Source organism: Peromyscus maniculatus, chromosome 3 (genome assembly GCF_049852395.1).
Source record: "Peromyscus maniculatus bairdii isolate BWxNUB_F1_BW_parent chromosome 3, HU_Pman_BW_mat_3.1, whole genome shotgun sequence".
In the NCBI taxonomy this organism is placed as follows: domain Eukaryota; kingdom Metazoa; phylum Chordata; class Mammalia; order Rodentia; family Cricetidae; genus Peromyscus; species Peromyscus maniculatus.
In genome coordinates this window covers 58,711,408-58,732,520 of record NC_134854.1, presented here as the reverse complement: position 1 = coordinate 58,732,520, position 21,113 = coordinate 58,711,408, and the positions used below count along the sequence as shown (strand labels likewise).

At 46.6% G+C, this 21,113-nt stretch overlaps 1 protein-coding gene across 3 annotated transcripts in view; it reads right to left on the bottom strand.

The window, feature by feature from the left end:
- Plxna4 (plexin A4) overlaps nt 1–21,113 on the bottom strand; it is a 464,905-nt gene that overhangs the window by 325,486 nt on the left and 118,306 nt on the right. The window contains exon 4 of one of the 3 annotated variants that reach the window (XM_076566561.1): nt 1,124–4,958. The exons of the other annotated variants lie outside the window; for them this stretch is intronic. Coding sequence (XP_076422676.1) covers nt 4,857–4,958 — 102 coding nt within the window. The 3' untranslated portion in view covers nt 1,124–4,856. Of the gene's footprint in view, nt 1–1,123; nt 4,959–21,113 lie in introns of those variants that run through there. 3 annotated transcript variants of the gene reach the window in all.

The window sequence follows — 21,113 nt, the reverse complement described above, 5'->3', positions numbered from 1 at the left end:
GGTCTCACTCTGTAGCCCAGACGGCCTCATAGCAATCCCCCTGTCTCAGCCTCCCAAGTGCTGAAATTATAGATGTAAGCCACTGTGCCTGGTTTGCTATAATTTTTAAATAGCTGAAAGAAAGCATTCAAATGTTATAACCTCAAAGCAATGATATATATTTGGAGTGATGGATATTCCACTTTAATGATTTAATCCACAGTGTCTATACATGTATCAAAACATTACTTTGTGTCCTGTAAGTCAATACAATTAGTGTTTGTCAATCAAAGTAGGGCTTATGAGTCCTTCCCTCTGTCAGATATCAAAATAAAAAGCTCTGCCCCAAATAACCAGTCACTCCTGCACAGTAAGCCACTGATGGACTTGTCTTGGTTTCTTTGTATGCTCATTTGGTATTTCGTTTGTAATTGTTGTTGTTTTGATGCAGTCTTTCAGACAGTTTTGAGACAGGCTAGCCTCAGTCTTGAATTCACAATCCTCCTTTGTTTCCCGAAAGACAGAATTTAGAGTCATATGACCACTTGACTTTTACAGGTTTATATGAAATATGTGGCCATATTAATTCTTCAGTCAACATCAAGATGAACTAACATGTCCCTTTAAACTCTATCCAAAGCAGCAAGTATGAACCTGGGATTATTACCACATCTAACATGCTTTAATATTGGTAAGAATGCTAGTGCTCTCTGGTTCATTCACGTTCTGCTATCATTCATGGACTGAAATTCTCATTTTTTTTCCTCTGACCTGGAGGCAATTGAGATGTAGAAAATAGTCTTAGCCAGATCCAGCTGCCCTGACACTTGCATCAGGCAGGTGCTAGCACTGTAGGCATATGGCCCCCAGATGCAGCAGACTTACCTAGAAACCACAGCAGTTCGTGCTTGCCAGAGTTACTCCCCAGGAGCTCCGATGATGACCCTCATCCTCTAGAAACTGCTCTCTCTAATGTGTAACCATCACACTTTAGAACATATGAACATGTAATTTGGCTGTTCATATTATAGAACACAGATATATGTGAAGATAGGTATGTAGTATACATATATTCATATACACCTATATTCATACACATTTGTATTATACACACACATTTTTTTCATTTTTCTTTATTAAGAAATTTTCTACTCACTCCACATACCACCCACAGATCCCACCTCCTCCCACCCACCAGCCCTCTCTCCCAAGCCACCCCACATCCCCACATCCCCCAAATCAAGGTCACACACACATTCTTACACATATGGATTCACATGGAAACCCATCCCATTCACCTTAGGTAACATGTTTCCTAAGGATGTTGGTGAGAGAATGAGAGGCATTTTCTGCTGCTCAGTTTGGAGACTCAAACCTTTGCAAACTGCTGGTGATGGCGCAATTTCTGACGTCAGAGGGTCACGTGATAGGCAACCAACCAAAGTTTGAATCTGTAACTCTTTCTGCTCTCTTTCTCCTTTTTCTTTAAGTCCCTAAGCAACTGCTCTTACACTTACACACACACACACACACACACACACACACACACACACACACACACACACACACACACACCACCCCTTATGGTCTTCTATGCCCTGTTGACTGGGGGATTACCCAGGTGAGAAACATCTGGTTCCCAACCCTAGAAAATCTCCTAACATTGAGTGAGCAGTATAGTTCCTTCTGAAGCTTTATGAGTAGGATAAATGCATTTGGCTGGCTAATTGGAAAACCTTACTCTGTGTGTGTGCATGCAAATGAATCTGTCTGTGTGGGTTTGTGCCATGCTGCCATAGACCTATATTTATCTTCATAGTGGGGTCATTTACACACTCCAAATTGCCCACAAGTAAGGCAGCCAAAAAAAAAAAAAAAAACCTACTGAGCTTCAGCCTGCAAAAAAACACCCGACTCCTCAGATTTTAGCCTTAGTTTACCTTTCTTGGGGCTACATGAGGCTATTTGTTGTTAAGGCTATACCCTTAAGCCACCTGAGGGGCGGCTCTCAGTCCTTGAAGGCTGTTGCCTCTCAGTGCAGCTGTCAAATCACTCCAGGCCAACACAACACAGCAAGCAACACGCGCCAGCAACTTTGGGCAGTCCCCTCACCCCACACCTGCTGCCGGCTGAAGTGTATGCTACTGTCTTTAAACTCACCATCCTGAAACCGCTTAAAAGAGCCTGACAGGTCATTTATTCTGCAGCAAAGGATAGCAATTTCATTGTCCAGAGGCAAGAGACCCAACTGCATTGGAAAATCTGTACGCTCAGGGAACACAGGTTTAATAAGACAACAGTTCCAAGGGTGTGTGCTCGTAATTCTTGGGGCTCTTCCATCCCTTTCCTAAAGCTACCAGGCACATGTTTTTTTACACAGTTTCCTTTTGAAAAGGCCTCCAAAGGACCTCCACAGAATAAATCAAATATTTCAGCATGAAGGGTGATTACTGGGTACTTCTTTGTGGAAAGAGCTAACTACACAGGGGTCAGGGCATAGTGGCTGCTGTGGGATGTCCGTCTACAAGTAGAATGTTTTTAAAAATTGTTTCTGACTTCTTCACAGCAACCCTCCTGGGACTTACAGGGTTTCAGGCAGACACCTGGGACAGACACGCATGATGAGAAAAGGGAGATGATAGAAGAGGCAATACTTGTTTCTAGAAGCAGAGTTCAAGACTACTATGGGCTTATTTTTCCAAAATATGCTGACAGCTATTCTCACATTTAATTCATTAAAATTCATTAATGGTAAGTATCCCATTGTTATTTCTATTGTGTATACATGAAAAAGTGCCAAGACTGGGAGTGTTCAAGATCCATCTACTCAACCCTAGAATAGCAATGGTGGAGTCGGGGCCCCTTCCAGCAATAATCTGTGCACACATAGTAAGCTCTCATCTAGGCCAGAGACAGAGCTTCTGTCCCTTCTGAGGCTCCTCTGTCACCCCCAGCTAGCATCTGCCCCATGAGGCTGCAAATCACTCCAATTATGAAATTTTTTAGGATTTCTAAACCTGCCTTTGCCACTGAACCTTGGATAAGAACTTGACCAAGGTGTTTGCATCCATTTTCAGTATTTCAGAACACTGATCTACATAGTGGGCTAGGAGCCGACAAGGTCATGGCTGCTTCTTTTGGATTTGTAAGGTCTGACTATGACATGTCCTCCATAAATGCTCACTAAATCGAAATGAAAATAACAAGAAAATTCTCGCAGCTCACAGTTACATTCCCTAGCTAGGAACACATTGTGCTTAGTAACACAGGCCGCTGCGCACGGAGCTCAAGGTTGTTGTAGACTGCAGCATTTTTATGTGCTCATTCCATGAAGCCTAGCTTTTTGGGGGTAGTAATGAATGAGATCCTTTTTTAAGCTCTGCTTTCAGAGTTTATTTCATGTCTTTTTACATTTCGTATCATATTTGTATAAAAATATCCTGACTACCACAGTATAAAAACGTATTCCATCAAGTAACAATCCTATTGCTTTGACTCTAGTCAGAGTATGTAAAAGAACGGTCTACCCAAGGCCAGCAAACGCTGAGTGTCAGGGAAAGTTGGTTCCAAAGGTGACAACTTAACAGGGCCAGGGGTCTGTCCAAGCTCCATTTTAGGAAGGCCCTTCCAGGACAAGAAGTGTCAACTTGCATCATGAAGTGATACGCCATCAACCCTTTCAGTGAAAATGCGTGTTGGAGTGATGCCCCATCCCTGGCTTCTTCAGTCACTGAGTCAGAGGTGAGAGGTGATGCCACAGTCTGAGGCTGGGGGAAGCACAGGCCACTCCCCCTTTGAGGGGTCCCAGCCCCTCCACCATCATCATCACACGTGTCCTTCAGGGCTGCCTGGGTGACACAGAGACAAAAGAGAGAGCAAATCCAGCTCGGAAAGGACAGAGAAAAAGTTCTGTCGGGAGCCAACAGCTGGAGGGCCCTGTGCCACTGGCCTGGACTTCAGTGCCCAGGGCCACAGAGGTCCCAGAGGACAGCAGCAGCTGAGGCTGCAGGTGCAGATGACATTGAATGTCAGCAAGCAGAGAACCAGGAACGAAGGGAGAGGGAGCCTGGAAAGAGAAGCATCCCCCGCCCCCAGCCCGTTCTCCCAAGTTCTAACAGATGTCCTTCCCACCCCCTATCTTCCTGGGAATGCCTCAAGATTCTGACTTTCTCAAATGGGCAACTTTCCCTGCCACCTACGTTCTCTTTCTGGATTCCAACCCTGCTGCTTCACCATGGGATCTTTCCTGTTCTTCGTGGTTTTTTCTCTTAGACACTGATCTTTGTTGCTAGTCTATCCCCAGCATATTCAGAAGGTACTTACAAAATGTGCCCTATGACTCAGGCCTGGCTGGAACACAACTTGTCAAATAATGGCCAAGAACAGCCCTAGACCTTTTTAGGTCAGGCTTACAAATGGGTATAAAAATTGTGGCTAACCACGGAACCCAATTTCCCTATGAGTGACATTCTGCCCCCTAAATTTTCTATATGACTTCTTTTGCTATAACTTGCCATGGTATGATAGATTTAAAGGTATGGGCTGTTGGAACAAGTAGGGCATCATGAGCTGACCTGTTGGTGCTAGAACAGTGGTTCTCAACCTTCCTAATGCTGTGACCAACTAATACAGCTCATGTTGTGGTGACCCCAACCATAACATTATTTTGTTACTTCATAACTGTAATATTGCACTATTATGAATCATAATGTAAATATCTGTTTCCAGTGTTCTTAGGTGACCCCTGTGAAAGGGTCATTGGACCCCCAGAGGGGTCATGACCCACAGGTTGAGAACCACTATGACAGACGAGGTGCCAGGTCTGTTTGCTGGGCCTGTACTGCAGCCCTTTGCCTCTAAAGGTCCCACTGGCTTTTTCACAAAGAGGCCTGACCAGCTGTGGCCTGCTGTCCCAGGCCAGTGGTACTCACAGCCAGATTCGTCCACCATACTTTCTTCCCAGGTCCAGATCCTGTAGTCTGTGGAGGAACAAGAAGCTGCCCTCAGCAGGAAGCTGCTCCTTTTCAATACTCCAATCCTTTGCTTTCACTGTGGCTGTGTTTTGACAGCAAAGGCTAACCCTGCCGGCAATGTGTAGGTCTTACCATTCATGACTATGACAAGATGGCTGAGAAAACAACTGGAGGGAGAAGGTTGATTCTGGGTGATGCTTTCAGAGGTCAGAGGGCAGTGGCCACGTTGTTTCTGGGCCTGTGGTACAGCAGAACACCATGGTAGAAAGGCATGGTGGAGCAGACCTTTTTGCCCATGGCATCCAGAAAGCAGAATGACAGGAAGAGGTTAGGGACAAAATACAACACCCGAGAACATGTTCTCAGTGTCCTACTCCCTCCAATCAGGCCCCACTTCCTACATCTCTATCACTTGCAAATAATGTAGTTAAGATAAGAACCTACCCATGGAGTAAACCATGAGTGAAAGAGCCCTGCTGGTCCAGTCACCAGTTCATGGTGCCAGGAGTTGGAGATCAGGTCTTTAACACATACGTTTTTGAAAGGATACATCACATGCAAACTACAACAGTAGATCTATTTTTTTCCTTATGTCTCATTCTTTGTGTGTGTGTGTGTGGGGGGGAACCTTACTATTTACTGGGCTGCAAAATCCAGGCCTGTCTAAGGAGTCATCAAACTGCTGAAGGCCTAAATCAATGGACCTATCTCCTCAGGGCCCACCTCCATCACCACTCTGTGTATTCTCTCTTCCCTCAGAACATAAGACAACTGACAGTTCCAGGACCATGATCCCTACGCCCTCTTCTCTTGGATGTTTCTAGATTTCCAGCTTCAGGCAGCCAGCCATCTGTTTTCCTCTGCATGTTCCGCCAACACCTTACTCCTGCTGCTTCTGGTCATGATGCTGTTGCCGATGTCCCTGGACTCAGCCTTCCTTTATGTATGTCTTTCTTAATTAACCTTCTGTCTGCATCCTTTCTTTATGATGGGGCAGGGAAAACAGTGCTGCTGAAGGACACAGCAGAGGAAATTTCGCAAGACCCACAGCCAGCGTCTCCCGGGTTCCCCTTCATTTCTGAAATTGATACTTCTCTCAAATTAAAATGGTTTTGGCACAGCTTCTTTTTTTAAAAAATATGTGCCTCCATTCCAAGATGCACAATAACAGAAGGATCCTATCATGAGCAGAGGGGGGCCATGGACCTGCCAGTACCAATGAAGCTCTGCCTCGTACATTCCCTCCAAGCCTTATTTTTCCCCTTTTCCTCAAATACCTCTGATAACAAACTGAGCCAGGTCAAGGTCATTCATGTGAACTAAAACACACAATCTTACTAGATTTCAGCCTTCCTTAATATTGTTCCTGGGATCTGAAAGTCCTTTGTTTTACAACTCTCTCTACCCTGTACTCAATCCTCTTCTTCAAAGTTCAAAGTTGAGCAAACCATCACACCTTCTACTCAGTTGCTGTTAATCAGAAATTGACTCCCTGCTTGGCAAGGAGGCCCCCATTCTGTATTTTGGGCATTCTGATCATGGGTAATTTTAGCTAGCAGGTAAAAGGATAGGTCTTGATATCACAGGCATCTTGGTACACATTACATTAAGGTCTGTGTATATAAGCTTAGTCATAGAGCACTTGCCTAGAAAGGGCAAGATCATGGATTTGATCCTTAGCAATATACACACCAATTAAATGTAAAATCTTCAGAAAGAAATGCATGCCTAAAGGTCTGTGTTGACTGAGGTGGTCTGGCTAAGGGGTTGGATGAGGCTGAATCTCTCAGTGGGTGTGTAGCTACTACCACCTACATCCTCTGTATTTCCCACACTTGAGCACTCCGCTGACCACCCTCAGTGGAGCCTGTATGCTAAATCAATTTTCTGAGAGAGCAGAAGAACCGGGCAATAGCTTTAACATCCTCACCTACAGAAAGCTAGCACACCAGGTCCACTAAAAGCCACCTTCTAGAATACTTAGTGCTCATTACATCACTACATCAGGGCATCATTACCTCAGCATATCTAGCCTCTAAAACCGCTTTACCATCTGTGTGTAGTGGGTAGCCATTCCAGCTTTGATCTGAAAGTTCCAACCCCCATTGAAGCTTCAGCAACTGTCACACCTACAAGGCGGGGCCAAGGGAGGAGCCAAGAGACCCAAGATTGGGATGGGCCAGTGCTTGCTCGCTGTTCTGGGACCCTGGACGGTGGAAGTTGACCCAGCAGAGCTCCAGAGAACACCACTGGACTGTGGTACACCTTCCCCAGACCCCGCGACCTACCTATCCCTTCATTTGTAAGTTACCCACTAAATAAATCTTCCTTTTAACTACATGGAGTGGCCTTAATAATTTCACCAATATCTGTGCCCTTACACACACAGTCTAGTATCCAAACCTGCCTCCTGCTTCTTCTATGTGATTTCCAAAGCAAATGAGAAGTTTTGTCTGGAGGAATTCATACCCCACACCAACTTGATTATCTCTCTTGGGCCCCCAGAGCTTTCTCCAAGCAGCAGCTGAGTGGGTGTCCTTGGTACCCACTCATTCAGCCCCAGTTCTGTCCCACAGAACATACTTGGTTGCCCACTGCCACAGGGATGGTATAGATAAGAGACATTTCCATTATGTGAGCCAGCAATAAGGACCTTCGAGCAAATCGTGCTCAGCCCTACACACTGTGTCACTCACTTATGGGTAGATGACAGTGTTTGTCACACACAAAACGCTCTGAAATTTTACCACATTGTGTTAAAAAGAAAAAGGGGGGCAAATATATACTCACCAAGAGTTTCTTGATTTCATGGCCAGAGTAGTTCAAACACACTGTATTAGTTATTTTTCTTACTATAACAAAAATATCTGATAGAAACAAGGGGAAAAGGATTTCTTATTTTAGAGTCTAGTCCATTACGAAGGGCAAGGCATGGCACCCTTACACTTAGGGTAGGGCAGGCTGGAGCCTGTCAGATCCCTGCAGATCAGGAAGCAGAGCATGGGGAATGCTGACCTTACATTCAGCTCACTTTCTCCTCTTATTCCACTGGATGGTACCATACATATTCAAGGTTTGTCTTTCTCCTCAGTTAATCTTCTCTAAAGTGTCTTCCCCGAGACACATTCAGACACATGCCTCAGTCTCACTATCACCCCACAAAGCCCCACATTTCCCTGTTTACTCTTATTGGTTCCTTTTTATAGAGAAGGAAATGGCTAAGGCCACTTGACCTGTGTGAGGGAGATTTGTAGTTCCAGCCCCGGACTGCTGGGTTTGGGACCTGTGGGCCCTTTGCCACAGGCCATGGATGCAAGCAAACACCTGTGACTTTCTCAGCAAGTGGGAGCCTGGACTTCCATCCTCTCTCCCCACCTTCCCACCCACTCACATCCATAATGCACATTTTCATTAGCTTCTTTGCCCAGTGATCTGTTGCTTTGTTATATTAGAATTGCAAACAAATGTTCTCATTCCAGCCCTCTCCCCCCACCTCCTCTGCTGCTGGCATCTCAAATTCAGCATTGATTTTTCTGGCCCCGCTCCACTGCCTAACTGACATTCCTGGATGATTCCCCCTTGGAGACCTTGAGCTGACTCAACAGGCTCTCACTAGAGCCCAGAATGAAACAGCACATCACCCAGAGAAGCTGAATTGGTTTTTGTCCTGTCTTTTCCTGCTCTCAAGGGCCAAGACACAATGGCCCTTGGACTCCATCTCTATTACCCAAATGATGGCTATACTCTACTCCTATCCTTCAAAGCTCTCAATGGGGAGAGGAAAAGGTCCCCACAAAATGCCTGTTCCTGGTTCCTGGGCAGTGGGAGCATGTGATTTTGGTCTCTTAAGTACTGATGTTTGCAGTAACTTGGGATCCTGTAGATGAGGAGGTTACTCTGGGGCAAAAATGGTTCCAAGGGTCTATGGACAATGAGATGGACTTAGTAGAAAGAGGGTGTGATCTGCTGCTGTATACAGAGGGACCATAATCTCATGATCTCTTAACCCACCTGAGAAGGCTCAGCTCAGGAAGAAGGGCTTCCCTCCCAAGTATAAGAATGGAAACACACACACACACACACACACACACACACACACACACACACACACACACACACACACACCCTTTCTCCCAGCTTTTCATTTCTGACTCTCTTATTGGGAATATTCAAGCTGCATAGTCCCACATCATCAGAGACCACATTACTCTCACTTACTGAGAACCCAAGTCACAAACCACATGGATCTGAGTACAAGACCAGAAGCCCAGAAACCACAGAAAGGGACAAGAGGAAGGACGCAGCAGGAATGAGGGGACAGAGGCCCGAACTCTAGACTCAAAGGGAAGGTCAAGGTTGTGGCTGACTCGGGGACTGTCAGTATAGTCAGCTGGCTAACTTTAACCTTGCTGGAAAAATGGAATTCAAAGCCTGATCTTTGATGATAAGCCAGGGGTCTGCTACCTATACAGTTGAATTGAGTTTCAGTGACTAACCTGAGTACCTATTAATTGCTTATGTCCTCAGTAACTTTCCAGACCCTACAGAGAATTTACAAGAAATAAAAGACACAGCCTCAGCTTTTGATGAATTCATCAGTTAGCTATGGAGAATAAACATTTGTACAAGCTGAAGAGACTCAGGGCTGGCTGTAGACAAAGAGCATGCAGAATTAATCTGCAATCGCGAGCTCTTTGCCAGCTCTTCTGCCCACAGTTTCTGGTTTGGACGAAATGACAGGACCCCCGTACCATCCGTCTCTCCAGTTAAGTTCCCGAAACTTGACCAGTAATTATTTTCTGCAGGGAAGAAATCGCACCTATGTGAAATGAAGTTGCACCTGAGAAGAGGGAGGAGAGTTAGGTTAGAGGCTGCCCTTTCTCACCGGGCTCTCCTGCCACATATGACAACCTCTCTCGGACATGCTCCTTGGCGTCTTCCCCCAGAACCAGTGAGGTTCCTTCGGTGCCTGGACAGGAGGCAAAGGGTTCTGATGATGCCGTTGCCTCTAATGAGAGATCATTCTCTCAATCTAGTCGGAGTGAAACCCAGGCTACCCCCCCCCCAGTGAGTGCTCACCTGGGGGGGGGAAGATTTCTGAGAACTGCTTAAAATATTCCAGAAGATGCCCACTCACACACACTGTATACTTTGTAGAGTTCAGAAGCCTCCCCAAGCCAGTGTTCTCCTGTTTCCTCCAAACTGGATGTGGCCATTGCCCTCTTGAATCAGAGCAGCTATGATCAGCCGCAAGAGAACTTCTGGTGATCACTAACCTTTTCTCTTAGGAGGAAGAAGGGCCTCAAAGGTCTCAAGCTCCTTCATAAGAGCCTCACAGGCCCTCCCCATTCCTGAGCTTATATAAGGAGTAAACAGTTGCCTGGGATTCTTCTCTGGCACAGCTTTTCATGGGTCATCCACGCTTGAGTGGTACAGCTCCCCACAAGTTGCCCAGGGGCTTTCCCAGTGGTGTATCTGCCTTTCAGTTGCCCCTGCTCTCATAGGTAATCCAATAACCAATTGATTCAGGAGACTGGAGTGGGATGGAATCTTTCCTTTCTGTGGTAACTGGACATTTTTTGTACTTCCCAAGGAAAGTCATGTGACACCCACGGGTAGTGTATGTGTTTGGGGGCTTCTCAGGTATTGAACATCTGATGAAATGCCCATCTCAGTTCCATTTTCTTCTTGGGCATGAACTCCTGCTTGTCATCCCTCAGATCCTTCTCCCACCCGTGAAGGAAGACAGACGACTGTCCCTCGAGCCCCTCCATGTTCAGATGAGCAAACTATCGCAGCAGCTGAGTGAGTTCAGGCTCACACAGGCTGGAGTGTAGGCCTGGAAGCACGCTGCTCTTCAGTCACTTGATATCATTACCCAGTGTTTGTGTTCCTAAAACTGAGACATGACAACAAAACCCTAGCATCCCCTCCTTGTCTAGGAATCCATAGCACATAGTTTCCAAAGGGCAGGGAATCTTCTACCAGCATACAGACAAGTCTTCCCACAGAGGTAGACACTATCCCAGGCTTCATCAGGAAGGCAAGGACCATAAACAACTCTAACATATGAGTTCTGTTGTTAATGGGGAGCTCAAAGGGTCCATTAATTCCATTACTGTTTCATCAGCAGCAAGAAATCTTGTTTCCTTTGCCTCCTCTTCCCAACTCCTTAGTCATTCAGCTCAAATGAAACTGGGGAGGGGGGAACCATTGAGGCTAGCACCCTCCCCTTCCCTAGCAATCCAGCATCCTTGAAGCAAAAACAAACAAACAAAGAAAGAAAACAAACACTCAACCTGCTGTAGAAACAACTGCTCAGCATCCCCAGAGACTCAATACCCCTGATCCCATGGTGGGTCTCATCAGTCCTTTCTCTATAATTCCAGAATAATCTCTGCATATCCTTGAATAAGAATTGTGTTCTATTGTGACCTGGAGCTTTCTGGGCTGTGTAAAAGTAGTCTCTTGCATCATGGCTCAAGACATCAGTGAAAGTTCATTCCTTCAAAGCTCAACCAGTCATTTGAGGTTTAGAAGCCTCAGAAAGAGTATCCAAGCCTGAAGAAAACTGTTAGGTCACATTCCCTTTTGGACCTCAGTCCTTGAGGTGTGGAATGCATGACCCAAAGGTCCTACTTGCTACCATGCTCGTTGAAAAACTGAAATGGACTCTTCCACCCAACAAGAGACCATGTCTTAGAAGGAAATTGAGAGACTAGGTAGGGTCAAGCCCTGCTCTATCCAGGTCATGCTCATTCTCCACAGCTGAGGCCTCACTCAGCTGGTGAGTGACTGGGCCACCTGGATCTCCCCAACAGCTTTGCTGCTGATGTCCCTGAATTGGGCTCTCTCTCAGTTACACCTGTGTGCAGTTCCTTGGGTTACCACAGGAGCTATGGCAGTGGCTACCAACTACTTTAGTTCACAGAATGTTAACTAACATGAACCTATGTGCTGGGCAACTCAGGAGGCATTTGGGGAGCAGAAAATAACAGGGATAGTGGATGCAGTCCCCAGAAAATCAAGGAGCTAAACAACACATAGAAACAGATGTTAAAATAAACATTAATAAAACAAAACAGAAAAGTCTGTTCCCAAGTGGAATTTTAGACAGGGTTCTCTTGCATTGTTTAGAGTTGGGAGGTTGCGAAGGGGACTTGTATTTTATTTCCAGCTGTGCTTGGATGTGTCTGGTGGACTGAACAGATGAAAAATGTCTCTGTCTGTGGAGAGTCTGTCTAGAAGGAGGCAAGAGATTGGTCCATAGGCCCAGACAGACTCCAACTGACTGCGTATAACCAGGATCCTACACTGTCTCCACAGCCTGGAGCAGACTGGGCACGTGAGACATGCAGGGTGGGACTGTGCCAGCTGCATGTGTTTATTGGTTGGAAGTATTTTCCTGGAGACACAGCCAAAGGTCCCCTTCTTCCCTAAATCAGAAAATGGTTGTTTCCCCCATCCTCAGTGTGGACATTCTTCCTAAAAGGAGACTCAAAGTATCAGAAAGCAAACCGTGACATTACACTTCCTTCCCCACCTGTACCCTCCCCCTTCCAGAAAGGAACCCTGGAGGGATACTTAGAAGAGTTCTTAGCCTTTTTCTCTTGATTTTATTTTTATCTAGAATCTGGCTTCACCATGGGAGGCAAGAAGATGTTTTTTCCTCCCCTGCTCTGACCAGGGGACCATTTCCAAAAGAACTTAAAAGTGTTTATCTGCCATCATCTTCCACAGCAAGGCATTCTGGCACTGTGCAATGAGCAAGAAGAATCAGACCAGCATGGAGAGATGGAAGAGGGAGGAAGACCGAAAGGCCAGGCTTCTGCCTCCTACATTTGTGTCCCACCCTCTAGGTTACTTTTCAAGTTACTTCAAGGCCTTCTCCACCCAGGGAGCTTGAAGCATGCCCATATCTACCAAGTATATATTAGCATTATCCAAAAGGCAAGAAGGAAAGGAAATAAAATGTTCTAACACAAAAAAACCAATGACAGCCATGATGGGCTGGAGGGGGTGTTTAAAAAAGACATGGCGGAGGTAGTTTCTAGTCTCAGATCCTCCCTGAAGTGGTCCCTGGAGAATACTCACAAACACAGAGCACTGCTTGCCAGGTGAAGGCCAAGGTTCTAGCTCGTGGAACATGGCACTCTACCAATCACACCCATAAAGGAAGAAGCAAAGAAAGGCAAGCATGCCATCTGTCCATGAGCAACTCTATTCCAGCCCAAGCTTTCTAGGCTGGGAAGAGGAAGGGTCCGGGAGACATGAGCATCAACGTAAGGGGTCAGAGGAACACGTATCAGCTGCAAGGCGGCTCCCAAGATGGTCGGAAATGAAGGTCCTAATTACATTCCTCCATTGGTGATGACCTTGGGTCACCACGCACCAGCAATTATTTACTCTGGCAAAGTGATTAGGGAATTGGGACTAGGAAATGGATACATGTTGGGGTAGAGACACGTGGTGCTTCCGAAGATGAGGGGGGCAGTGGGAATGACACTCCTTTTGCATCTGCCTCTTCCTAATTAGGGTCACCACAAATAACGGTTAGGGAGCTGGGCATTGTCTTCTCTTTTTCTACTCCTCTGGAAGCCCAAAACTGATGAGAAAGAAGGAAAAGGAGAATGATGGGTAAGGGCTAAAGAAGCAGATTCTCACCAACAGATACAAATGCAAATGAGGGAGAAGATGGAGAAGCTTCAGCACAGGATGTAAGCAAAGCATTTAGATCGGAACCAGACAGCAGAGAGGTCAGGGAGGCTAGAGACACAAGGTGGCAGGAACCCTGAGCTAGGACAGAGACTGCGGGCCAGGAGTCCCAGATATGGCCCCTGGACCAGCGGTAACCCCTGGGAGCTTGCTAGAATATCTATCATTCAGGCTTCAGCTCAGCTCTGCTTACTCAGGAACGTGCTCAGAAACCTAGGAGTGTGCAAGGCAAGAGGCCCCCGAAGGAGTCCCACTCACGCTCTGAGAACAGCTTGCAAGGAAAGAGGACTCTGCCTTTCCATTCATCCTTTGCCCTGCCCACCATGAGTGTTTAAAGCTCATCCTAGAGACTAGACCTTCCCTTCACTGGTACCCAGCAATGTTATCCTGGATCCTCCATAAGCAGAAATAGCATCTGAGTTCATGGTTTCTTTGGAAATAAAATTAGGTTTTCACCATAAGCTGAACAGACCCTTGTCTCTGCTCCCTGGTGTGGACAGTGGATGCTTGCTTGCTGTGTGGCCAGCTGGGCTCTATGTATTTATTATCACCACACACTTCTGTCTATAGGAATCACTAATACTGTAACTGAAAATCAAGGATGCTTAGAGTACCTACTGTGTGCCAGGACATGCCCTAAGTACTTCACACACACTACCTCATTCCACCTTCCAGATGGCCGAAGAAAGCATGTTCTGAGAGGTGATGTCACTTAGTAAGGGCCACATGACCACTGGGAGTCATCTCAAAGTTCCTGTTCTTGTTCCTTATCACTTGGCCTTCTCAGAATCCTATAAATGTTAGAATGACAACAAGATCTCTTCCTTTTCTTTGACGTTTATTTGCAAGTCACCGACCAAAGCTGCCTCATCACACACCTAGGACCTAAGGTTCTGTGAGACACATGTGCTGGTCCTAACAGAAGCCAGCTAGGAAAGAAGCCTGAGAGAAAGAAGGTCAAGGGGATCTATGGAAACACTGATTTGGGGCTGGATTGTGCCCCTGACCCAAGTTTATATAGAAGCCCTAGTGCCCAGGACCTCAGATCATGACTATATCTAGAAATGGCCTTTAAAGAGGTAATTAAGTAAACATGAAATGATTAGGGCAGACCCTAATCTAGGAAGACTGGTATCCTTCCAAAAGGATTAGGACACAGACACACACAGAGGGTAGAAGTGGAGAGAAGGCAGCTATCCCAAGCCAAGGAAAGAGGCTCCAAGAGAAACCAGTGATGCTTGGCCTTGAACTTCCAACCCCCACAACCGCCATGACAGTGCTTTAGGACATATAGTCCATGGTTCTTTGTTAAAGCAGTCTGGGCAGATGAATATGACCTCCCCCTGCCCTCCAGGGCAGCCCATTGCCCACAGCTCCTACAGTGTAGGCTTGGGGCATCTCTACTCTGGCTGGACCATGGAGGCCGGGAGCCCTCAAGAAGACAGATTGCTCTGAGAGACAGCACAGGCTGTCTGCCTGGGACACGTGCTCTCTCCAGCCTCATCTGGATCTGTCTGTACGTGTGACGCCATGACTTGGGGTGCCATAGCAGCCATTCTATTGTCTGCTGCCCTCCCAACAGGTGCCAATGAGTACAGGAAGTCTGGGGTTGGACACCTACACAGTAGAGATAGAATGTCTCCTTCCAGAGAATAGGTTTAGCCAGGGGCTCACAGGGGCACTGGCTCCAAGGATGATGTGAGGGAACTGGAGAGAGGCAAGCGGCAGCTGTTATGCTCCAAGCAGAAAATAAAGAGAAGAATGGAAAGGCTAACTCATGTTGAACTGTGCCAGACTAAATCATGCTCACACACATAAACACCCTCAAACACATACCCATACATGTACACACACATATACATACATATACCCATACATATGCACCCACATATACATACCCCCACAGACATATGCACACACATATATACCTGTACATACGCATAGACATACCTGTACACACACACACACACACACACACACACACACACACACAGATGTACACACATTCACTTACATACACTATATTCACACCTGGATACAGGCCAAATCCCAATGTATTCACACACAGGCATGCACATGTGCACACCCTAGGTGACACACATATGCTCTGCCTACACATCTGCTGGGAGCCCACAATATGTTTGAGAGTGAAACCCTCCTCAGAGAATCCTCACTTTGCATTCTCCACACACTCGCTTTCTGGGCAACAAATCTGCATGCAATGTGCAGCTGTGAAGAGAGTTAGGCAAGCAAAGCAGGCTGCCAGGACGATCTATGTGGCCTAGTGGAGGGGGGGAAGTGGGGTCCAGTGAGCCCACAGCCAGTTTTTGGTGGGAGTGGAGCGTGCTCCTAGTGGACTAAGGTAAGTCTGCCGACCCTCGGCTCTCCTGCCTGGCTACATCCATTAACCCCTCTCCCCATCTCTGGGGACTTCAGAGGAAGGTGGGAGTATGTAAGATTTTGGCAGAATGAAGGGAAGGTCCACCCTCTATGATGGACCTGAAAAGGGACTGCCAGAGGGCAAGAGGGAGAGGGAGCTGTTTGTATTCACACATTGCGGCAGCTCTGGGGTCCCGAATTGCCTCCTCTCTGCTTTCTTTTCCTAAGGCTGAGCAGTCTTTCTGAGCCCCCCTCTCTACCTTTCCTGAGTGAGAAGAGTCTGGAGGTGCAGAGCTCAGTCACAACAACCAGAGGGGCTAATCAACCGGGTCTGGACAGTGATAGGATTAAAGCCGGTGACAAATTTTATTACGGAGCTCTAACCGTGCCCAGATAAGTGTGTGACGAGAAGATAACAACTCAGCCGTGAGCCAGCAGGCCACTGGGGAGCCCTTAACAGACTGAGCCCGTGATGGGCCGTGGCGGGGGTGCTGGGGGGGAGCTTACGTGTACTGTCTCTTTTCCTAACTGTTGCTGTGACCAAATACCTAGCAAAGTGTAACTTAAGGAAGGGTTTATTTATTTTGTCTCGTGCATAAGAGATTGCCCTCAATCGTAGAAGAGCCTCTGTACGTGGGGCTTTTGGACAATATTAGAAATGGTAAGATTTAGAGGACTCTTTAGAGGACTCTTCAGAATGAATTGTGTAAGTACATTTTGAATTATGAGATGCCCCTGAGCCTTTAAGGACCGGGGATGGAATGTTACGGTTAAAAGTGATGTGTCTGGGTGTCAAGTCGACAAAGGCTGGGTTTGTGATAGTCATCTTCGTTGTCAGTCTGACAAAATCTAGAATTATCTAGAAGATACACCTTGGAGTGTGTCTGTGAGGGAATTGTCAGGGGAAATTGATTGGGGAAGACCCACTCTGAATGTGGGTGGTCGCATCTCATCATGGAGTGGAGTCCCAGGCTAAACCAAAAAAGGAAAATCCAGCCGAGCACCTGCATTCATCTTCCTCTCTGCTTCCCAACTGCCTAAGAAAACTAGCTGCCCTACACCCCTACCACCACGCCTTCCCAGCCGGGACAGAAGGCACTCCAGAAAACGGTGACTCCAATAAACCCTTTGCCAGGCATTCTGCCCCAGCAGTGAGAGCCAGCAGCAACTGGCACAGCCAGGGAGGAGTTCAAGAACCAACCAAAGGTTGCGGGGAAGCATGACCCCCCCACTTGTGTCTCAGGACCATCTTCACTCTGCTGCCCGGAAGACCTTAGGGGAAACTGAGTCACCCATTCATAAAGAGATTCCCAAAGAAGCCATATTCCAGCTCCCCAGCCCCACCCCCCACAGATGCTCTAAACTTACTCTCTGTACCCTGGACCTTGTTGTCTGTATTACATAAACAGAGGATGTGGAGATTTTCATCCACTTTTTGTGAATACCAGAAATGACTTACAAAGGCAGTCCATGAATCCGCTGCTTATCCTGCACATAGACACCATTTATACTAATATTTTACACGTAGGAAAGCATTTATGTCAATTAACACATCACTTAAAGCGGAGCTATTGCTGCACTTGCGAGTGTCCCACCATCTCAGTTTCTCACTGCTGTGACAAAATTCCGGACAAGAAGCAATGTCAGGAGAAGAGAGGTTAATAGTGCCTCATGGGTTTTTTTTGCGGGGGTGGGAGTGGGGGGGTGGGTATCACAATCCATCATGTGGTGGGGAAGGAACAGCAGCGGGCAGGAGCACCGTGCCAGCAGGAGTGTGAGGAAATCCTTACCTCCTCCCACCTCCAAGAACAGAACACAAATGGGGCAGGATGAGAACTGGGCTGCACCCCCAAGGCCTGCCCTGGCTCCACCATCCACTTCCTCCAGGTGGACCCTACCTTACAAAGGTTCTACCACTTCCAGAAAGTAAGACCACTAGCTAGAGACCAAGTACTGAAACACGTGAACCTGTGAGGGACATTTTCCATCCGAACCCGACCTCACTGATGCCCACTTGCTGTCTCAGGATGCAATGGGAGGCTCTACCTTCCATGGAGGGTGTCATGTGCCCTGCTATTTTTCTCCATACTAAGAAAAGCAAGTTAGAATTTGATGAGAGAAGTGGTAAGTCACCTGTACTTTATGTCCACTTCCCTGGGTCCAGTCTATAAACATTCTTCCATGATGCAACAGAATCATCAAAAGGGGGAGAACAGTTGAGTAGTGGTGTAGTTAGTTATATGCTTCCTGGAGGCAGATTCTATGGATGAGATGAAGTCAAGACACAATGTTGCCACAATATGGCAAGCTGAATAAGGGCCCCCAATGTAGACGAATTTCTAAACAATCTTATTAAATAAGAAACACAGAGCCAAATACAGGGTAATAGCCAAAGAGATCAGAGAAATATCAAATAGCCACAAACTAACCTCATCTTACCACCTCGCCGTAGCTTACCATGAGAACTTCTTCCTGTCTAACCTGTGCCTTTATTGCCTTTCTGTTCTGCCTTCTCATTGGCTCTAAGCCCAGCCACATCACTTCCTTGTCACTGCCTGTCTGTACAGACCTCCAGGTCTCTATGGTTGGAACTGGGATTAAAGGCGTGTGTCACCAGCTTGGCTGTGTCCTTGAACACACAACTCTTCCATGCCATGTGATCGGATTAAGGGTGTGTGCTACCACTGCCTGACTTCTGTTTATGGCTCGCTATGACCTCTGATCTTCAGGCAAACTTTATTAACATACAAATAAAATATCACATTTCAGCACAAATAAAATATCGCCACACCCCAAAGTCATCCACGCCCTGTTATCTGGAACCTTTGAAGGTTACCCTACATAGTCCGTAGTACAGATATGATTTGGTTGAGGACCTGGAGAAGGAGAGGTTACCTCATATTAGCTGCACTGATCCTAAATGCAATAACTAGCATCCTCATGAGAAGGAGGACAGTCTTATTACACAAGGGAGGGTTGTTGAAGCTATCAAATTTGTGGTAATTTGTTACAGCAACTAAATGGGTACTAATACATCTTCATATTTTTAGGCATTGAACACGCAAAAGCTAGCTTTCGTAGGTTTATTTCTAAAACCCATTATACTGTATGGTCTGGAAATGAAAATGAAAAATATTCCCTCTTTAGATATTCTTGAGTGAAGGTGTTTGCCAGTTGCCCCAAATCTTTAAAGTGATCTAGTCCAAGTTTGGCACTATCTGTGAAAACTGAATACATGCAACAACCCAGCAATTACACTCCGGGGTGTTTCCAGAAAAGAAGTCAATAGATAAAGACACCAGAAGACCTGCACAAAAGACCTACACAAGGTCTCCAGAAGGCTCTGCTCCTGTAAGGGAAAAAAAGTTACAAACCATTCAAAGGCTCATCAACAATAAAATGAGAATCTCAACAGCCTCACAGATCACTCTCATACCCATACAGGAGGACAAGAGACATGGGCTAGCAGAGCGTGTGTGGTCCGGCCCACATGGTGCCATGAGGATCAAGTACACAGGCAGTGAAACAGTGCTGTGCCAAGTCAGGAGGCTGGCTGTCCCCGGAGGGGAGGGACTGGGATTTAGGGTACCAGAGGGGACATCTGGGCAATTTAAGCGTTCTGTTTCTTGATTTGATACAGGTTAGAACGTGAAGGAGTTGAGTGTGTGAAATTTTAGTCAGGTCTACCTTCAGGATGTACACATGATCCTGTATGAATATGACAATAACGCAGTCTAAGGTGCCCAAGGAATTCAACTTTACAAGCTGTCCCTCTGCCAAGCCCGTCGGCTGGCAAAGCTGTACGCACAGAAGAGAGCTGGGCTAAACGCCTCACAGGACAAGCAGAGCAAACAAGGCCTGCCTATTACCATAATTACATCTCCACGAACGTGCAAAGCCTTCATTTTTCCCTTCATGTCTGTAGTGTTGTGGGGACACAGGATGCAATTACAGCCCCGAAATACGCAGCTTAGCAGCCATAAACACATACATCCACACAGGTCTAAGTGAAGCATGTATACTTACACGGCATGGCCAAACCAGACAGTCAGTACAACCTCACCCTGCCTCCTACCACCCTGCCAGGAGGCTCCCTGACCCTCTGGGCTCCAGTCTGAATAAGGACATAAACTACTTTGGGGATAAATTCCCTTGAGCAGACCGTTTTTCTGGGGCAGAGCCCCTAATTTAAAAATTGCATGGAGGATCGTGAAATAAATGCTTAAGTGGTAGCTACTGGCACTGTTTCTTAGCAGCAGGAAGATTATTTATTTATTTTTTAAATCGGAGAAAAGATCCCTCATTTCTCTTTATGTCAGAACCTCAATCGGTGGTCACACTCTCCCCTTGAAGAGGTGCTAGAAAAGAATTGAACGGCGGCACACGTGAAATGGAACGATGCGGATTTTCTTGGCAGTGCAGGGAGGAATTCTGGGAAAGACCAGTGAGCAATAAGCAGGCCAGAGCAGATTTGATTTTGTAGATTCTGTCTGGGTGAAGCATGTTAAGGTGTTAGGGACATCCAGGGGAAGAAACTGAGAGGGTCCAGCCCCGAGGCTCTTGAGAGTGGTTCCTTTGCCTCAGGCATTCTTAACTCATCCCACCTTCTCCCACAGACATTCAGGCTTCCAGTCAGCAAATCTGACTTGTTTCATCTAAGGCCCAAGAAAGCACAGATCAGAAAACAACTCCGCAGCTGGAGGGTTAGGGAGCCTGACAGGAATGAGATGTGCCCTCCACCCTGAGCACCAAACACGACCCAAGACCGAGTGGAAACTATTTTTAAATTATCTGCTGGTTTTGATGACATTGATAGTACATCTCCCTTCCAGAAGGAAAGGTAAATGGAGCTAAGTTGCAAAAGTAGCTGATTTTCAAGTTCATGTTTTTACCAAGAAGTGTTCCCACACCCCAATCCTTCTGGTGCCCCCCCACCCCCCTGCAATCACACACACACACACACACACAGTGTCAACAGTCACAGGGCTCACAATCCAGCCCGCCCACCCCCACCCTAGCCTGTAATAAAGCACAAGGTCCCATCTTTATGGAGTATGTTGTATTCAG